The following is a 19,275-nucleotide window of genomic DNA, read 5'->3' on the forward strand; positions in this document are numbered from 1 at the left end:
AAATAACTACTAAAAAGGCAGAAGTGGAGCTATGCTTGTTTTCCTACTAGAGAATTATCAGTTATTCCAATGGAAATAGTCACACTGGCCGTTTTTTTTAATAGCTCTTGAATACTGAGGACTGTTGAGAACTGAAAAGAACTGAGGAAAAGGTGGAAACTGGAGAAGCAGCACTGAAAGGGCTGCCAGTGGAGGGCCGGCAGGGCGGCCCTTGTCACCACCACTGGACATGTGAAAGACTGAGGAACCAACTTGCCTCTGTTATTTTGAAAGCAAGAGCTAGATGAGCAGACCCAGGGAAGGAACCTGCGCATAACCTGCAATGTTCTCCTGATAAGAAATTCCACCTTCCCCAACACTGATGCATGTAATTCTGGACCCCTACATGTTGTGGATTCGAATTAAACCTGCTGCTGCTCACTTCCCACACGGACTCTCCGTGTATGACAAATTCCCACTAACATGGGTTATGTGAAGCATTCACTATGTCTCACAACAGTTATTTCATAATTAAGAAGCTAAACTCATTTGAATTTCCAGCAGTTCAAAGCATCATAGAAATCATCAAGTTACTGTTATCATACAGCTGAGGAAACTCTACAGAGTTAAAGACATGGTTCTGAAATACTATCCAGAAGAATTAAATGCAAAATAGTCAGCTCCCAGGTGTGTTTATCTTTGTTCGGTAAATATCACCACACACTGCTCTGTGCCAGATACTCTTGTTCTAGGTAACTAGGACAAAAGATGCACAAGACAGAAATATAAACAGAGACCCCTGCCTGGAAGAATTTCAGGATTTGTTTCTTTTTACTAACCTTGTTGTTGGCTCCATTTTAAATCACTGTCTGGTGCTTAATTTCTCTCATTGATACAAGCTTCATTGTTTTATAGTTTATAAGTTGATTTTAAAATAATGTTGAGTATAAAATGTATACCTTATTTGTATATGTCTATTTGTGAAAGGTATTAGAAAATGATGTTTCTAGTTAATTAATACTAACTTAAGAAATCATTTTTTTCATATAGAAGTACATTCTTATGATCCACAGCCTTAGAAGACATGTGGGAGTTTATGTTTCTGTGGCCATTCTCTATCGTTCAATGGTCAAGCAAATGTATATGTTTGTGTTTTTATCAGTTCTGGCTTTACTTGTATTCCAATGTAAGTAGCCACCAAAAATCATTTATATAATGGAGAGAGGAGAAACATGCAAAAATGGACTTGAGAGAGAACTTTGAGGTCTACATCCACATGAGCTTCTCCCTCTTTTGGCCAATTTGAAAGATCGGTCAATTTTGCTGAATTTGTAATAGAGTTCATATTGTAGACTGACTTGCCTCGAAGGTTATAGGGGTAACCTATTTTTGATTCAAATTTGCTTAAAATGGGTTCATACCAGTGCATTGAGAAACTTAGTGCCATCACATACTCCATACAGTACAGAGTCCTGGGAAGATGGAGAGAGATGATTGAACCAGCATCTACTACATCAACATGCCTATAAAGTCAGAGTTTTGAGATACTTGAGTGTATTTGTAGATATTTTCATCTCTAAAATAAAGTGAATGAGCCGGGCGCTGGTGGCTTACACCTGTAATCCTAGCTACTCAGGAGGCTGAGATCTGAGGATCATGGTTCAAAGCCAGCCCAGACAAAGAAAGTCAATGAGACTCTTAGCTCCAGTAAACCGACTAGAAAACCAGAAGTGTCACTGTGGCTCAAGTGGTAGAGTGCTCACCTTGAGCTGAAGAGCTGAGGGATAGCGCCCAAGCCCAGAGTTCAAGCCCCATGACCGACCAAAAAAAAAAAAGTGAATGTTTTATAACACAAAATAATGTTTTATTTTAAACCTGGTATACTTATGATATTTCCTCCCAACATTTTCTCCCAAAGTCTCTATTTAAGTGACTATTTAAAAATAATTTATATACCAGTATTCTTTAAAACAATGGTTTAGGGTCAGAAATTTATAGTGACGAATTTCTTAAAGCTACCTTGGATTCACAGCTGTACCCCTCACTAAATATGTGACTAATAATTTTGATTCAGGTTCATTCAGAGGACTAATCTAAATGACCTCAGATGTCTGATCGAGAGCTGGACTAAATGAGCCCTGGAAAAACCACAGAGAAGAGCATGGACTCTAGAGGAAACTCAAAGGAATAGGAATAGGAGATGAGGAAGAAGGGAAGGAAGTAGAAGAAGTGAAGGGGGAAAATGTGAAAGAAGGAGAAAAAGAGGAGGAGGAGAAGGTGGCAAGGAGGAGCAAGAGGTAGTGGCTTCTCACACTGAGCTGTGGAGGAGAGAGAAATAGGAGTAAAGAAGGAAGAGAAAGAAAGAAAGGAAGAAGAGAGGGCTTATCAAAGGATGAAAAGCGAATGGGTTGTGGAGGAGGCAGGAGGCAGAAGGGAAGGGAATCCACAAAGGAGGAGCAGGAAGAGAGAGACAACAAGAGGAGGGACAGGAGGAAAAACAAGAGGAAGAAGAAGAAAGGAGCAGTGGAATGGAGTATGCCTAGAGGCAGAAGTGAGAGGAAAATGCACAGAAAAGCTGTGTAAACTTCCCTAGAGTTTCCTATTCCCCTACAACTGGTGTTTGAATAATTGATCTAAAACTCCTCTGACCAGAGGGCCTGGCTTCTCTCCTTGTTTCAGGCAGCAGAGGTGGAGACATGATACAATTGTGGAAACCATTCCTCATTTTCACTGTCTGAGATAGTACACATGGTCCTGTGTGGTGGCCAGTAAGCTTTTGAATTATGTCTGAGACTGAAGAACTAAATTTTTAATTTAATTTGCATAGTCACATGGTTTCCACAATTGTATCATGTTCTTTGGGACACTGTTCTGACAGAGATTCTGTAAGAAATAGACTGAATCAGACAACTAATGCTTACTAAACTTCATGTGAGTTCAGAACATGTTTGTACCTTTGTTAGGTGACTTGTAGGTGATACTACAGAGTGTTGTCGTTATTTCATGAATATAAGGTGGTTTCTAATCTGGTGATGATTAGGTCAGCTAATCCTGAACACACGGAGAGAAAACCTGGGGATTTGGCCAGGGAGCCCTGAACTGCAGCTTCACAGCCTTGTGAGGGACTGAGACTTAAGTACTTCAAGTACTTCAGAGTCATAGACCTTTCAAGATTCTGATACGAGATATGGACCTTCCTGTCATTTGATTATACACGTCATTCCAGACAATCACCGCTATTGAGTGTGTAGAGAAGGCCCTTCATCTTTTCCTGAGTAAACCCCACTACCCAGGAGTCTCTCAACATGCCTTTAAGACAAAGGTTTACGCCCACCCCCACCCTGTGCTCAGACCCCAGGTGGGGCTGCAGGCTGCTGCCTTGGGTCAGGGTTTTGCTTTGAGGGAAGGGGGAGGAAGCCCTCCTCCCTCCAGCATTCAAGGCCACTTCCTTAGGAATAGCATCTTAAATAGGTCCCCCGTTCCTACTTAGCACAAGATGGTGCCCACAGTAAACAAGTAAGAGAGAAACATGGTGACTCCATTGTTCCAGGGCCTATGTTTAGTAATATGAATGTCTTAATTTTGATGTGATCATAAATGCAATTGAAATACAGCGATGAAGTCCTAAAAGGCTGATATCTACAGGTTCTTATCTAGATATATGCTATAATTCTACCAGTGACAGCTAATAAATTGCTTCCTCTGTATTATTATTATTGTTTAGCTTGCTGAATCAGTACTATAATTAATATGAACTGCAAAAAATTAATATGACAAAAAGTGAATGTAGTGTTTATCCGGTTGGGATATCAAACAGAAAACAAAATTTTTCATTCCCTGTTTTTATTATTTATTTTCAAGATGGTTATTTTCTCTGTCAGCCATTCTTAAAACTACTCACAAAATTATTTAAACACGTCAAAATACATATGTATTAGTACTTTTCACTAATGCGATTTAAATGTAGGTCGTAAGTATTTAAAACACCAAAACCACTTACCTTTATATTAAGTAGTAGATGGACAGCCATGTGACAGTCATGTAATTAATCAAATACAAATGAACCCCAAAATACAACAAAACTTTGGGAATATGCACTCTGGGAAAGCTTTGGGAGTAGACTAAATTATCTAAATTTAATTACCCCTGCTTTACATTTTTTAAATCATGCATATAGTTTTCAAACAAATTCACATTCGAATAGAAAGGAAGAAAAGGTAATGTTCCTCCCCCCACAAAAATATTAACAACAAAATTAATAATACCAATACCTGCATGTTTCTCTTGTTAAATAACTTGGTATAAATCTGAGGTCAATAACTGAGGATTGAATGACTGAGAAGTGTCTGTTGATAGCATGAAAACACTTTTAAAAGGTATATTATAGATGTGACCAGCTATTCTTTCCATCTTTTGAGAAAGGAGGGAAAGTTAATTTTAATGCCTCTTTCTCATCTATTCACTTTGACCAATTCTTTCATTTGACAATTTTATTTTAAACATTACATTCGCTTATTTGTTACTTAATTACAAACAGTGCCCCCACTCACCTTTAAACACTGCTGGCTCCTTAGTTGCTTCATTTCACTGACACTAGGCCCAAACCTCCCCTTTTCTTTAGCCCAATCTGATAGTAAAGCCTGTGCAATTGCTTACAAGCCTGTACTGCTGTTAAATATCACCAAAAGCAAAGCTGTTGATAATGACAACCAAAAAATTAAATAGCAGAAGCCAGTAAGAGATCAGCATTTCTTTTTCAAATTAAATGTAAAAGCCTTCTCCAGTTAAAAGATTGGCAGGTTTGTTTGCTTTGTTTTGCTTGCTTTCTTTAAAACGAGTTGTTTCTGTTTTGTTTTTTGTTTGTTTGTTTTTCAAGTAACATCACTGAGCCCTTTAAAAGAAGCAAGGCCACATCAGACCGGAGTCATTAGGCAATACATTTATTTTGAAGCCAATTAACCTTTTGTCAGAAAAGTGTCTGTGTGGCAGTGGAGGTCAGCCTCTCACAGGGCAGGCTGACAGCCCCGGCCCGGCTGATGGGGCCCTGCAGACCACGAGCCCAGCCCTGTCCTGAGTGGCAGCCTCCTTGTGCATTCTACTCTCACTGCCTGGGAGCAGACAGACCTTGGCCTATCCATTGAGGTAATTAAAGCCTCCATTTGGAAGTGTCCTGTAGAAAGGTGAAATTGGGAGGAGATAAATGGCTGTTGCTCTCCGTAGCCAGCCTCCAGTTCCATCATTGAGGGAACTGCTTGAAATGGGCTGGGCTGCCAGGTTCTGGGGGGGAAAAAAAGGAGATGCATCTGGCAGCAGAGACAATTCTCCAAGGCAAAGCAACGCTGTCATTTTCCTCTTTGGAGGCTGTAATTTAATTGTTAGTTAAGGTGGACAGCTGACAGAGCGGGTTTTCACCAACAGCTCACCTACCACCTTCCATTTGCTGCGGGATTGCTGGGGTTTAGACTGGGCAGCCAGGTCTGGGTGGCACTGGGGGACAGCGCCGCTGGCGGACGCAGCTGCGCCCCGACTTACCTTCCAGGCGATTTTGTTTCCTTTTGAGTCGTGCTCAAGGGCGATTGGGAAGTCTCCTCGTTCATAAAATTTTCGAAATGCTGTGGGCTTGGTTGGCCTTTCTTTAAATGCCCCGGCAGCTGGAGGGCCCCGAACCTGAAGGGAAGAATAAGTCATGAGGTTTCAAAGCAAACAAACAAACAATCCCAGCTAGGACCTTTTTATTTATTTATTTCTTGAAAAGAATTATAGTTTGCATAAAGTATGGTTGAAGATTCAGCCCAAATTATCTAATCAATGACACATGAAATCTCATATTGATACAAACATTTGAAAAAGTAAATTATTTTACATCCATTATTAGGGATCTACTTTGTTCCAAGCTATTTTAAAAAGCAGGTCTGGAAAATGTCATTTAAAATATCATGGTATGAGCTGATAAATTAAAATTCTAACCTTAGGTCTAACATATACAGTAGAATGCTGAAGGAATACATTTTTAAATACTTCTTATCATTCTTTCTGTCTGTGCATAAAATAATGGCATATCTTGTCATTGTGAATATTGACAATTTTAAATGATATAAAATTAATGATGGAGTTTATTAAAAAAGGAGGTCTACTATGTATGTATATTGCAAACAGTAATATCAGTTCATGAGAAAGCAATGTTAGAATAGGTATTGTGAATTTGTTCTTGCAAAATCATATTTGTTCATTAAAGAAGTATTTTATTGAATTATTCACATTAAGCATATCTGTTAAATATATATTATTTACAGCTAAACAAATTCACTAGGCTATAAAATTCAATGTGGTAAATGAACTATTTAGAAAATTGTAATCTACACTATAGACAAACATGATTGTTTTCTTTCTTTCAAAAAAGGTAAGTACTCATTTCCTATATTAGTTGATAAAAATCATTATTATTTTGATAATACTTAAAATGGACAAGCTAGCAAATAATTTATCAGTATTTTATTACATCAAGTTTAATCTCTGTAAAAAACAGTTAAACAAATATTAAACTAATATCTGTCACAACATACAACAAATAATGATATAAAAGGTACAAAATCTAAGCACATTATATAAGAGATAAGTTCTGAAAGTGGGAATTAAGAAATTCAGAAAAGATGGAATAGGCTCATGCCATATTCCTAGCTACTCAGGAGGCTGAATTCTGAGGTGCATGGTTCAAAGCCAGCCCAGGCAGGAAAGTCTATGTGACTCTTATCTCCAATTAATCACAAAAACAACAACAACAAAAAAGCCAGAGGTGGAACTGTGATTCAAGGAACTGTGATTCAAGTGGTAAAGTGCTAGCCTTGAGCAAAAAAGCTCAGGGCCAGTATTTAAACCCCAAGTTCAAGCCTAAGGAAGTGCACAAAAGAAGAAAGAAATGGTGGAATAGTGAAGTGGATGATCCGGAGAATGAGTTAACACAAAGTCATCGATTAGAGTTTAGAGTTTACCATGTTAATGCTCATTCCAAGAATATGATTACTTGAGTAATGGAGTCATGCCTTGGGTTATCACATGTAGGAAGCAAGATACCCTTTTATTAGACATTCAGAATTTCTTCTGGTATTGGAAGTTTTCAGCGGAAGTCACCAAATTGTTAAATAACCTTATGTATTTGACATTTGTACAGATCTCTTTACCTACAGGCTATAGGTAATGGAGTCCATTCTCAACTACACCATTATTATAGGAACAATAAAGCTATGATTTCTAGAATTTGTAACTCAGAAAGGAGTCATTTAAAGTCACATTTTTGAGATTTATAAAGGCCTAATTTTTTGTCACAAATTACTTATAAAAAAGATTACCATCTACCAACATGGTATCATTTTAATATCCTCAAAAAAAAAAAGACAGAATGTAATCCAAAGAGACAAAAATTGGCTTAATCTGAAAAGAGAAAGTTGGTTGAGGGAATATATCACAAACACATGATGTATTTAAAGAAAATTACAGGGTGATTGTGGATGTGTATGGTAAACGTGCATGGTGTATAGGTTTGCATGCACTGATATGGGTAAAACTTAGAACATTTCTACCACCACAGTTTCTTTTTACATAGACACATTCTTCTGCCCCAGCCTTTTGCCTTCAAGCAGCAACTACTTATTCACCATTGATACAATTTTGTTTATTTCAATTTATATCCGGCAGAAGACTCTTCAGGACTTGCTCTTTTCCACTCAGCACAAATCTGTGGAGATTCATATAAGTCAAATTAACTGTTTATCAATAGTTTAGTACTTCTAATGCTGAATGGATAACATTTCAAGGTATGGATGAACTACAGTTTGCTTAAAAATTTACCATTAAAATTCATGTTGCTTGTTTCCTATTTTGGTCAAACATGAACAAGTTGGGAAATTTTTGGAAATAATCTTTATGTAGTTGAGAAATTCTCTTATTTTTTTGAGATTAAAATTATGAATGTTCAACTTAACTTTTTCTGCACTAGTTACTATGCTCATATAATCTTCTCTTGTTTTTTGATATAAATTAGAAATATAGCTATAAAACTATTTCAAGCTGGGTGCTGGTGGCTCACGCCTGTAATCCTAGCTTCTCAGGAGACTGAGATCTGAGGATCATGGTTTGAAGCCTACCCGGGCACGAAAGTCCGTGAAACTCTTATCTCCAATTAACTACCAGAAAACTGCAAGTGGCACTTTGTCTCAAGTAGTAGAGTGCTTGCCTTGAGCTGCAGAGCTGAGGGACAGCTTTCAGACCCAGAGTTCAAGCCCCACATCTGACCAAAAAAAGAAAAAAACAAAAAAAAGAGAAAAAAAAAACCAAACTATATTAATTATGTTTGTTATTGACTTGTAAGTAATTTATATTTTTAACACATTGACCCATTTCATGGAAATTTCATCAGAATCACAGATGTGGGTTTGTAGTTTTACCTTATCATTATTTTTGATGTCTGCAGTATCCATAGTTATAAGCATTATTTATTTCTAATATTTAGTATTGGTGTCTTTGTTTATTATTATTCTAGTAGATTGTCAATTTTATTTCTCTCTACAGCTTATTCTTTGTGTCCCTGTATTTTCATTTTTATTTATGATTTTAAGTTTTTACATTTGATTTGCATCTATTTTTCTAGTTTTAAAATGAGATAGGTTTGTTATTTTTTATTTATTTTTACCTTTTCTAGTTATATATTCAGTACTACACATTTGCCTCTCAGCAATGTTTTAGCTATTTTCTATAGATATAGGTACAACTTCATTTTTGTTCAGTCCAAATTCAGTTCTTGGGATTTCCATGGGTTATTTAGAAATATGTGTCTGATTTCAGATTTTCTTTTTTTATTTTTTGAGGTTTCTTTTATGACCCTTAACATAGTTCATCTTGGTGTGTTCTGTAGCCATTCAAAACAAATATGTGGGTTTGTAGTTTTACATGTTTGATTAGGCCCTTAGCCCTGGTGATGATGTTACTAGTTATTCTACAACTTAGCTGATTTTCTGACAGTTGTAATATTAGTGGATAAGAAAAGGATGTTTAAGTCTTCAACTATTATTGCAAATTTATCTATTTTGTTTTAAGATCTCTCAGTGTTTGCTTTATACATTTGGCCACTGGATTTTACTATATAGATGCTTAGGATTTTTGTGACTTCATAGTAGGGTGACCGTTGTTTTCATTATTCATTGTCTCAATATTGATCTCTTTTTCATTATGCAATCTCTGTCTCTATCTTTGGTAATTTGTTTTCCCTAAAGTTTATCTGATATTATTATGGCACTTCAAGTTTCTTTTAGTGTTAATTCCACATATTTTCCACTTTCTTTTACTTTACATGTGACTATATTATTACATTGGAATTTTTGTAACTAGTATATCATTGGATCATGGCTTTACAATGTATTTATCTATCTCTGCCTTTTATTTGGTGTATTTGTCATTTATATTCAGTGTAACTATTACATTAAAGCTTAAGTATGCTGTCATTTTTGTTTTTGTTTTGTTCAATTTCTTCATTTTCTATTTTCTTTTTCCTGAATTTCTGTGGGTTACTTGGACATATTTAGAATTTCTTTTTGAGTTTATCTTCTGTTGTTGCAGTGCTGGGGATGAGACCCATGCATGCTAGAGAAGTACTTTCTACTGAGCTACACTTCTACCCCCAAACTCTGCAAGTTAAACCTTCTGTTTCAGCTCACTTCTTCTGACATTTCTGGCAGGGATGTGGGAGAGTGCGCCAGTGCATTACTGCTAAGGTGGGATGGAGGGACGAGTGCTTCCCTTTGCTTTTTTTGACCTCAAATAAGGAAATGCCTCATGTATTATTAAGTGACAGTGGAGGTTTTAACACCCACTAAGCCTCCATCACACTTCCCTGGCTAGATGGGGTAAAGAGCGCCTCATTACTACTCCCCCGATTCTCCACACTGACATCATACATGCATGGCCTCATTCTGACTGGGTATTGAAAAAATCCTTCATTCTCCATTGAGTGTCCTCTGATATTCCTCCCTTAGAGAGAGATAAGGCTGTCAATATTGCTAGAGAGGGGGTCTCCATGTGCTATGGTATCTGCAGATACTGCTGGTATTTGGGGTTCTTTCACAGCATTAATGATATTAAAATCCCAATGTCTCATTTTTGAAAGTCAACTATAACCCTTATTTGGATGTTTTATTGCTTATCATCTTCTAATCATCATTTTCAATTTTTTCTAGAAGTAAATATTTATTTTTCATTTTTCCTCCTTGCTTTACTGGTTCTTTAAAATCAATTTCTTTTTTGTTTTTGACTCTCCTGCTCTATCTACTACAGTATTTCTGCTTCTGAACTCCAAATTCTAACTGTTCAAAGTTTGAAAGAGGGAACACATTTCTCTGCAAGAAGCCTAGAAGGCTTTTTATAAATTGATAGAGATAACTCATACTTCTTTCCTCCCATAAATTTTCATGCACACCCTACAGAAATGGTTACATGTCTACAGTTCAATGGAAAGTCTTCATTTAGAAAAGAACGTTACAAAATAATCCATGTTAATTCACCATCACAAACAACAATATTCTTCTTGAGATTCTGTTCTGATTTTATTTCTCTACTATATGCTTAATTTTAACCATCTTATATACTTTTTGATTCTGCTATTGATACATCCTGCATTAACTCTTGGCATCTCAAAAGTTGTGATTCATAAAACAATCAGCCTGTTCTCATGTAGCCACCTTATTGCAGTGATATTACTATATATAAAGTGATATTACTTAATATATGTAACAATACAATCATATGAGTATTATATATTATACAATAAAATTACATGAGCAGTCTCTTCTCATGTAGCTACTTTTTTGAAGTGATAATATGTATACATATACATATATATACATATATATATCTCATGTAGCTACCTTTTTGAAGTGATAATATGTATACATATATCTATAGTGACATTATTTAATCTTACAGTTGTGTTTCATCAGTATGACCCTAGATGATACCATTTTTTTCTTTTCCAAATACATGTATATATAGCAAAGCCTTAAAAAAGAACATAATTCCAAATATTTCTAAATCTCTGTCCATGAAAACCAAGTAAATACAAGTAACTCTGGAAAGATAAAGGAGATATTAAAAGCCATATATAAAGTTATAGCTTGACTAAGCAACTTTTAAAGAAAGCAAAAAAATCTGTTAAGAACCCTTAGTTTAAGCCCTATATTTGTGGAAGAGGAATTATTGTAAATTTTATTTCATGTTTTAAGATTTTTATACTGCTTTGTTATAAATAATATAAAGCAAATAAGGAACCATAAATCAAACCAGATTTGTGGGGAAATGCAATTAAGATTTGCCTGAATGGTGGGGGCAATCTGTAAACCAATTAGGAAGGATGGATGTTACAGCAGAATGCTTTTAATAAAAGTTAATGCACTTGGGAACTGAGATATCCAATGCAGTTGGAAATGACTTCAGATGACAGAGTACTTTATATGCTTGCATTTATTAAATGTGCTGTAATGGATTTAGGACTTAGATCACAGTGTGTGTCATATGGCAAAAAAAACTAATAATAATAAGTAGGAAGGAATTTAAGGCTCTCTAAAAATTCTTCATTTTGAGGGTTGAGATTTTTCTCTTCATTTTTTTTTTTCTTTGGCATACAGTGGAGCTACAGAAACAAGAGTTTCATTTCAAGTAGGAAGTCTGTATTGTTATTTGACTTGGACCATGTAGCCAACTCATTAAAACACTGAAACAGTGAAAGGCAAAAGTATTGATTTTCAGGTTTTATAAACTTCAACCTGAAATTTTGATTGATTGAAGTCCTGCCATTGTCCAGCTGGTGAGCAAGGCATGGGCTATTTCCCAGTTAGGCAGGTACTAGAACATGAGCCCCAGGTTTGGTACATTTGCTGCCATCAGCCTAGACTTCTGAGTGAGAAGTGTTTTAGTTTAGAGTCTGGCCCATTGTCAATTGTAATTTTTTAATATGGCAGAAATTCTTCAACACTTAAGGTTATCAAAGGAACAGAAAGAAAGGAGGGAAGGAGGGAAAAAGGAAGGAAGAAAAAAGAAAGGAAGGACAAAAGGAAAGGAGGAAAATTCTTAGACTGACAGTAACAAAATGGAGCACCTGGACAGTAGCATAAATGCAGTAGTTATAATAAGCTTCATCAACTTAAAAAGCTAACAGTTATGATAAGAACACACAGAAAAGAAAGACAGAAGTGATGTTTGTTCCCTCTCTTTCTCTATCACATTGATTATATGGATATATGATGTAATCCTCAGAAATCAGGCACTGCGTGTAACAGTGGGTGGGTAGGAGAAATCAGGCACTGCGTGTAACAATGGGTGGGTAGTAGGCAAATGTTCAAAACATGTATTTTAGGAAGTTTATTCGGCCAAGCTCTAAAATCAGAGACCTGGAAATACAACATTAGTATCTGTGCACCTTATTATTTCCTATTGTTTCCCAGCTTTTACAGGATGTCCTGGAGTCAGGAACAGGTAGAATCAAGATGTGTAACTTGTTCTAAACATGAAGTTGAAAAGTGCTTAACTTAGGGCAGCATCCAGAGTAGGAACCAAAATAACAATTACTAATATTCCAGTTGTTGGTTCATTAACATCATTAGTATACACTTTCAACAATTCCTTAGGAATTGACTTTCTTGACAAGGAAATTGAAGAGGATAAGTAACATGCTATGCATCAAACTGGTATAAGTAAATCCTTAAAAAAACATTTCAGTACCTTTGCTTCATAGGACTTTGCTCAGTCACTGTGGCAGATTTTAGACTTAGTTTAAAAAACATGAAGGAGATATACCTAGGGTGCATAACTGGTTGAATGTGAAAATGCTAGAGGTAGAGTGAGTCTGGATTTAAAACAACAAAGTTGCAAATAGCCTATTCACTTAAATCATATACAGGAGAAGAGACTGCAGGAGGTTTGGAAAAAAAAAATCTTAGAAATCATCTAAGTTCCCTACACTCAGTAATTTTGTGCTTTGTTTTTTAAACTTCCTAAAAATATAAACAATACAAATATTGTATTTTTATAGTCTTCCTATTTAGAGTACATTTTTACTCTGGGAAAATGTTTGATGTTGCTATTGGTATAAAACATGTTTTTGTGGCTAAGCAATATTCTGCCAACTATTTGCAATTATAGTTGGAATTATATTAGTTCCATTTTTTCTAGCCCAATTGCATTAAGTATTTTAAGCAGATACCATTTTCTATGTTTCTTATTATTTCCTTCAGATAGATTCCCAAACTTCAGATAAACTAAGCCTTACATGGATTTTATTATGATTCCTAATAGAAACATTGCCAAATCTTCCTGTTTTTTAATTTTGATTACTCTGGCTAACAAATGAGAAATGCCACTGTCTTATTTTGGCATCAATATGGAAACATACACTTATGGATGCATTTTAATGTCTTTACCAATTTAACAGCAATTTACATGTGTTTTTTATATTGCAAGATATTATGTACTGGTTATGTTTATAAAAATATTTTATCATCTTTGCTTTCCAATTTATTCATTGTGCATCTAAAGCTTTTGAATTTCTTGTAGGAAAGTCTGTCTTTTATTTGCTCTTCTTGCCTCCAGCTTTGCCTTCTCTAGATCATTCCTTTGTGTACTAGACAATGAATATTCTAATAGACTAATTAAATTATATCTCTCATCTGCTGAACTCCATAAATAAATTTCCTTTTGACATGCTACACAAAGACATTTAAGAGATCACTGTTGATTGCTCTAGACATCCCTGCACAAGTACTCTAAAGCATAAGAAAGCATCACATAATACGTCTTACTCTGGCTTGGTCTCTAGGATTTCACTGTTCCACCAGGCCACTGTTCTTTCTTTCCAACTGAAAAACCACCAGTTACTTTTGAGACTCAGCACAAACATCATCTTTTGTAAAACTTTTCAAACAGATCACCTCCTACTAGGTACTTCTGCTTGTTACATTTGTTCTGCATGTTACATTTGTGAGAGAAAGAATATGAGTTGGCCATGAGACAAGAAAGAAATCAGTGTGGAGATTATTAGTAAGCCTAAAGTCTTGATAAAGTTTACCTGTGAGAAAGTGGTAGGTTCAACCTATGGAAATTGGCAACATTTCCCAGGAGTAGAATATATGGGGAAAAAGGTAGGAAACCTAAGACAGTACCGGTCACTGGGTGCTTTATGGGCAGCTTCTACAGGAGAAGACAAGAGGGCAGTCAGAATGTTAGCAAGAGATGGGGAAGGAATTGTATCTTGGTAATCCATGAATGGGGAAGGGATTGTATCTTGGTAATCCATGAACAGAGAAGGGATTGTATCTTGGTAATCCATGAATGGTAGATGAGTTTTTTATTTGTGTTTTGCCTCAGAAATCTCAATTATCAGCTTGATTGGATTGCCTTATGCTTAGCAGACCTCACAGTGGGTCTGAGAGGGTATTTCCAGCGGATATTAAATCATAAGGGCTCTGACCTAACCATTGGTTTACTTTATGGATATATTGGATTCAGACTCTAAAACCAGTTGACCCATTGTTGAGAGGTGGTGGAACTGGAGGGTGGGACCTACTGGGAGGAAGTCAGTAACTCAAGTGTATTTTGACCCTGGATACTTCTCTCTGCTCTCTGATTTCTGGATGTTCTGTTACACCCTAGTGCCGCATTGTTTCAGCCTTGCCTCTGGCCCAAAGCAATCAATCTAGTTCACCGTGGGCTCAAATAAATTCCCCTTTCTTTTTAGGTATGTGTCACAGCAGTGCAAAGATCTGAATAAGACACCGCCTGAGGATTGTATAGCAGCAGTGTTGTGAGGAAGGGGAAGGTAGACTGGAGTACTTGGAGGAATGAGTGTGGAATAAAAAAGGAGATCCAGATATCTTCCAGCGCTGCCATCCTATCCTAGGGCCAATCAGAATCTGAATTGGAAGCAAAGCTTGAATGGCAAACTAGAGAAAATTAATGGTAACTGAACAGAGGAAAAGAGAAGCAAATGAAGGGATTACCACACTAGAATTCTCATATGAGCTAGAATATGTGTAAGATGTAGAAGATATGTATGACTAATGCATTCATCTGAAGTGGTTCGAGGTACTTGGGAAGTATAGTATAAATTTGAATGAGTATACACAGGCCTATGATTACATAGCTTAAAATATTTCTTAGAAATAGTTAAGAAGTAACTTCTAAAATTGATTTTTACCAACATTCAATAGTCACTAGGCATAGTATTTTTATCAAAAATACAAAGGGTCAAATTATATATAATAGATATATGATGAGTTTATATTATACCCCCATTATAGACAATATTTTGGAGAGAAAATATGAATATACCTGAAATCTGAAATAGAAATACATCTGTGATGGCACAGCAAAAAGTTGAAAGAATTCAGTACAATAATACAAAATGTACCAAAGAATTATTTACTATCTCCTAGTTTTGTCTATTTACAATCTTTGTAGTTAGTAGTGATTAATTACAATTACAATTATCTGAACTTTCTTTTTATTGCTTACATCTGAATAATCATTCATTGTTAACACAACTTTATAATAAAAAATTCAGTCTTAGTGAGATTAGTACATGTTCTCTTCCCTGTGAAATTTATCCAACAAAATCCATATTTCCTATTTTGAAATTTCTTTATACAAGTGTGTAAATCTGAAAATTTAAGGCTTGAGAGGCACTTGCATAAAATAATTTCAACTGGTAAAAGTGCTTGTATAGACTAGTTTGCATATGATTAGCATGGAAAAACTAAAATTAATATTGTGTCTCTTATAATAAGATGAAAATTAGCATTTCATATAATGATTATAGACAACTAATATTTTATAAAGCAGTTTTTCGGATGAGAGTAATGAGAAAGATGTAATGCTTAGCAGAATGAGATGGTAACGCATAGTAAAATGACAGCTATTTCAATTAAAAATATAGAAATGCCTATGCCTAGTTAGTAGACTTAGCTTTTCTGTTTGAGAACATGTTGTGCTGTGATTTTTTTTTTCCGAAAGGATTCATGGTAGCTCATGAAGACAAATGAACACAGAGGAGAGCAGCAGGATGGAACAAGTGAGCTGCTTATATCTCTGGTGATCCTGAGTTGCTTAAATCTCTGGTGAGTGGCTGTTCCTGCTTGGCTTGGCTGCTTCATTACAATGACCACCTCCCATACAATGTAAGAGAGCATCAGGCATTACTGAGGAAGTGGTAATTGGGTCATCTTAAATTTATAACTAAACTTGAACATATTTGGATCTCAAGTTTGATTTCAAAAATAGTCTGCTCTGAAATACTGTCCAAAAGCAATGATTAAACAACACCATTTTGGGCGCATATTTTCATTTACAGTAATAGACAGCAGTGTTTCTTTAAATGTTTTGTTATAGGAGAAAAAGTAGAGATGCAATAAGCAAATGCTAAAAGAGAAATCTTGACAGTTCAAGGCTCAGAAAATATACTTAAAGTGACCTTCTTAAAGTTAAATTAGATAAAGGCTACATATTTAAGTGCCTACATATAGTTCTTGCTATCAACCTGTTTTTGAAAAGTCATCAGAGACTTCAACTTAGACTGTCCTATTTAGCATCTGTCTTGTCCAACTGATAAAATTCCTGGATAATGGAGACAGCTTGGCTAATGCACTGTCACACCTAACATTAAGGCCAGAGAAAGGAGCCAGCCAAATGTGAAAGAATTTACATGGACAAGAGTTTAAGATCTATTCCAATGCTCTAACACCTTTAATGCTGAAAGCATGACAAATACTTCATATCCAAACACATTTTATCTGTCTTGAAGTAAAGTTCCTTCCTACTGAATAATTAGAATGAAAATGTTAATTTTATCTGTGAAGAGACTATAACCATTTGCATCTTACATATCATGAATATCTTAATAGAAAGTTTGAAAAATACTGTGTAATGATGCAAACTGATAGTTTCCAGAAACAGCAATTTAATAAAAAATAAATTTCAGATGAATCTATAATATATTCATGCTAGCCAAAAAATGTTCTACTTTGCTATCAGCTTAGTGGCACCCTCTAAAAGTCCTCTGAAATTTTATCTAATTTATAGAGCTAGTAAATACCCTGATTGTAAGTGACAAACCTCATGACCAGATAAAGTAGGAAGAAATGTACAGAAACACCTGTCACTCAGATAAAGCACACACATTATAACTTAACTGGAAAGTAACAAAGGCAACGGATATACACCTATAAGGTTTGCAAGAAAGGATACACATTTCAGTGAAAACTCCCCTTATTGTTTAAACTTTACTGTTTTAGAAATATAAAAACTCAAATAAGATGGTTGCTATGAACTATTGGAGGAGAAAAATTCCTAATATAAACTTGACACTTTTGTGTGAGGATTAGGGAGACTTTTAAAAAAGAAAAGTTGTGTTGAACATTGACATGAGTAACTACAAGCTTATCACTTAGCACTGGCTTTAGGATGGCAATATAGAATGTAAATGGCATATATCAAATACAAATGATACAAACATACCAATTGGGGTGAGGAGGGCAGAAAGTCTGTTCTGTGCTTCACCGTTATCAGACTGTCGAGTATGAGGTGAGTATGTGGAGTATGTGTATTCCTCCTGGCAGCTGGGACTTGCCCCTCAGCTGTCATTAGAATTCACCCTTCTAATGCTGCCCTAAAATAGCATATTATACACTGCACTCTCCATCTGCTTTGGACAGACAACTGAGTAATGAGATATAAACCAAAGGGATCCTATTTATTCTCTAAGCTGTAGGTAGAGACGTGGAGCATGTTAGCCTAAATGAAAAAACTGGTGAAGAGAGGCATTCATTCATTCATCACATGATCATCTAGGGAGCATTCCCTGTTCTAGGTTCCTAGGTAGTTAGGAATGAAGAAGACCAGTTCTCTCCCTTTCTGGAGTTATGTTTGAAAAGGATTAGTCTATGAATACATTGTTTAAAATGAGGAGATTATAGAAATATGAAGACATTGCTCAGATGTATTTAAAAATTTATGTGTGGGATAAGATGGGAAAGGGAGAGGAGTCAATAATGATGCCAAGATTTGAACCCAAGATCCAATCTGCAGAAACAGCAGAGAGAAAACAAAACAAACTCTAAGTCTCAGTGGGGAAAGGGTCAAATGTATCGACTGGAACCAACATTTTTAATTTGGCTTCTAATTTTCATGAGTGCACACACAATCAGTAGAGTATTATTGTAACAGTGATCAATGCTCAATAGATTCCATGCTTACTATGAAATCTATCTTGAATTATGTGGCAGTATGAGCATCCCATATAATATTGAGAGCAACATGCTCATTCAATCTAGCTATGTTGCTTTCTAGGACAAGAAGATGAAGAGAAATAGTTTATGATCACTTGCTCTAATAAACATTATATTAATTCCTCTTTAAATATATATGTTTATCCTTTAGGAAAATTACTTGTATAATACACAATAATACAGGTCTGGTTTTTTTTAAAGCTATAAATCTTGTCATTTATTTCAGCTGTCTAGTCAAATGTAACTCAATATTTTAGAAGTGTGAATTTAAAATACTTCCTCAGATCTTTTCTGGCTCTAGGTTGTCCTTTGATACACAGTGAGATCAACACAGATCTAGTAAGATGACTCTTAAAGACGTTTGAATGTTAAAGCACCATTCTTGCAAAAAGCAATTTATATATTCAGCCTACTGATTCATATGTCATAAATTTTGTGTAGAAGAAAAATCCAGTTTTACAAGCTATTGAGGAAAGAAATAGCTACAGTAAGATTTAAAAAGTGCAGTGCAAATGATTAATGAGCTAGAAAGATTGATTTATGAGGGAAGATTAAAGGAATTAACTAGTATGGGGATGGCTAAGCAAAAATTATAAAGGATAAAACTGTCTGACTTGCTGCAAAACAACAGAGTACTCTGTTAGGATGTCTGATATTGGACTAGAGAAGGAAAAACAATGTGAAAGCTCCTAGTCTCTGAATGTGCCCATCTGAATTACTGGGTTGTGAAAACATGGATTTTTCAGTCCCATATTCTGCTAACACAGATGTGCCAATGTGGCCACGTTTCTTTCGGGCCAATATTGTTCAAAGGAAACAAGCAGACGGTTTTGTCAATACAAGTGATATCTACAAAAATCATTTTGACAGATGTTTGGACTTTTAGCACATAACAGGAAGCAGAACTGCTCTACACACACACACACACACACACACACACACACACACACACACACACACACACACACACACACACACA

At 35.6% G+C, this 19,275-nt stretch overlaps 1 protein-coding gene across 1 annotated transcript in view; it reads right to left on the bottom strand.

Moving 5' to 3' along the window:
• The window catches only part of Pacrg (parkin coregulated), a 376,899-nt gene that overhangs the window by 324,326 nt on the left and 33,298 nt on the right, over positions 1–19,275 (bottom strand). Inside the window, exon 2 of the mRNA XM_070010826.1 lies at positions 5,512–5,646. Coding sequence (XP_069866927.1) covers positions 5,512–5,646 — 135 coding nt within the window. The remainder of the gene's footprint in view (positions 1–5,511; positions 5,647–19,275) is intronic.

Source organism: Dipodomys merriami, unplaced genomic scaffold (assembly GCF_024711535.1).
Source record: "Dipodomys merriami isolate MVZ:Mamm:240054 unplaced genomic scaffold, mDipMer1.0.p SCAF_8, whole genome shotgun sequence".
Taxonomy (NCBI): domain Eukaryota; kingdom Metazoa; phylum Chordata; class Mammalia; order Rodentia; family Heteromyidae; genus Dipodomys; species Dipodomys merriami.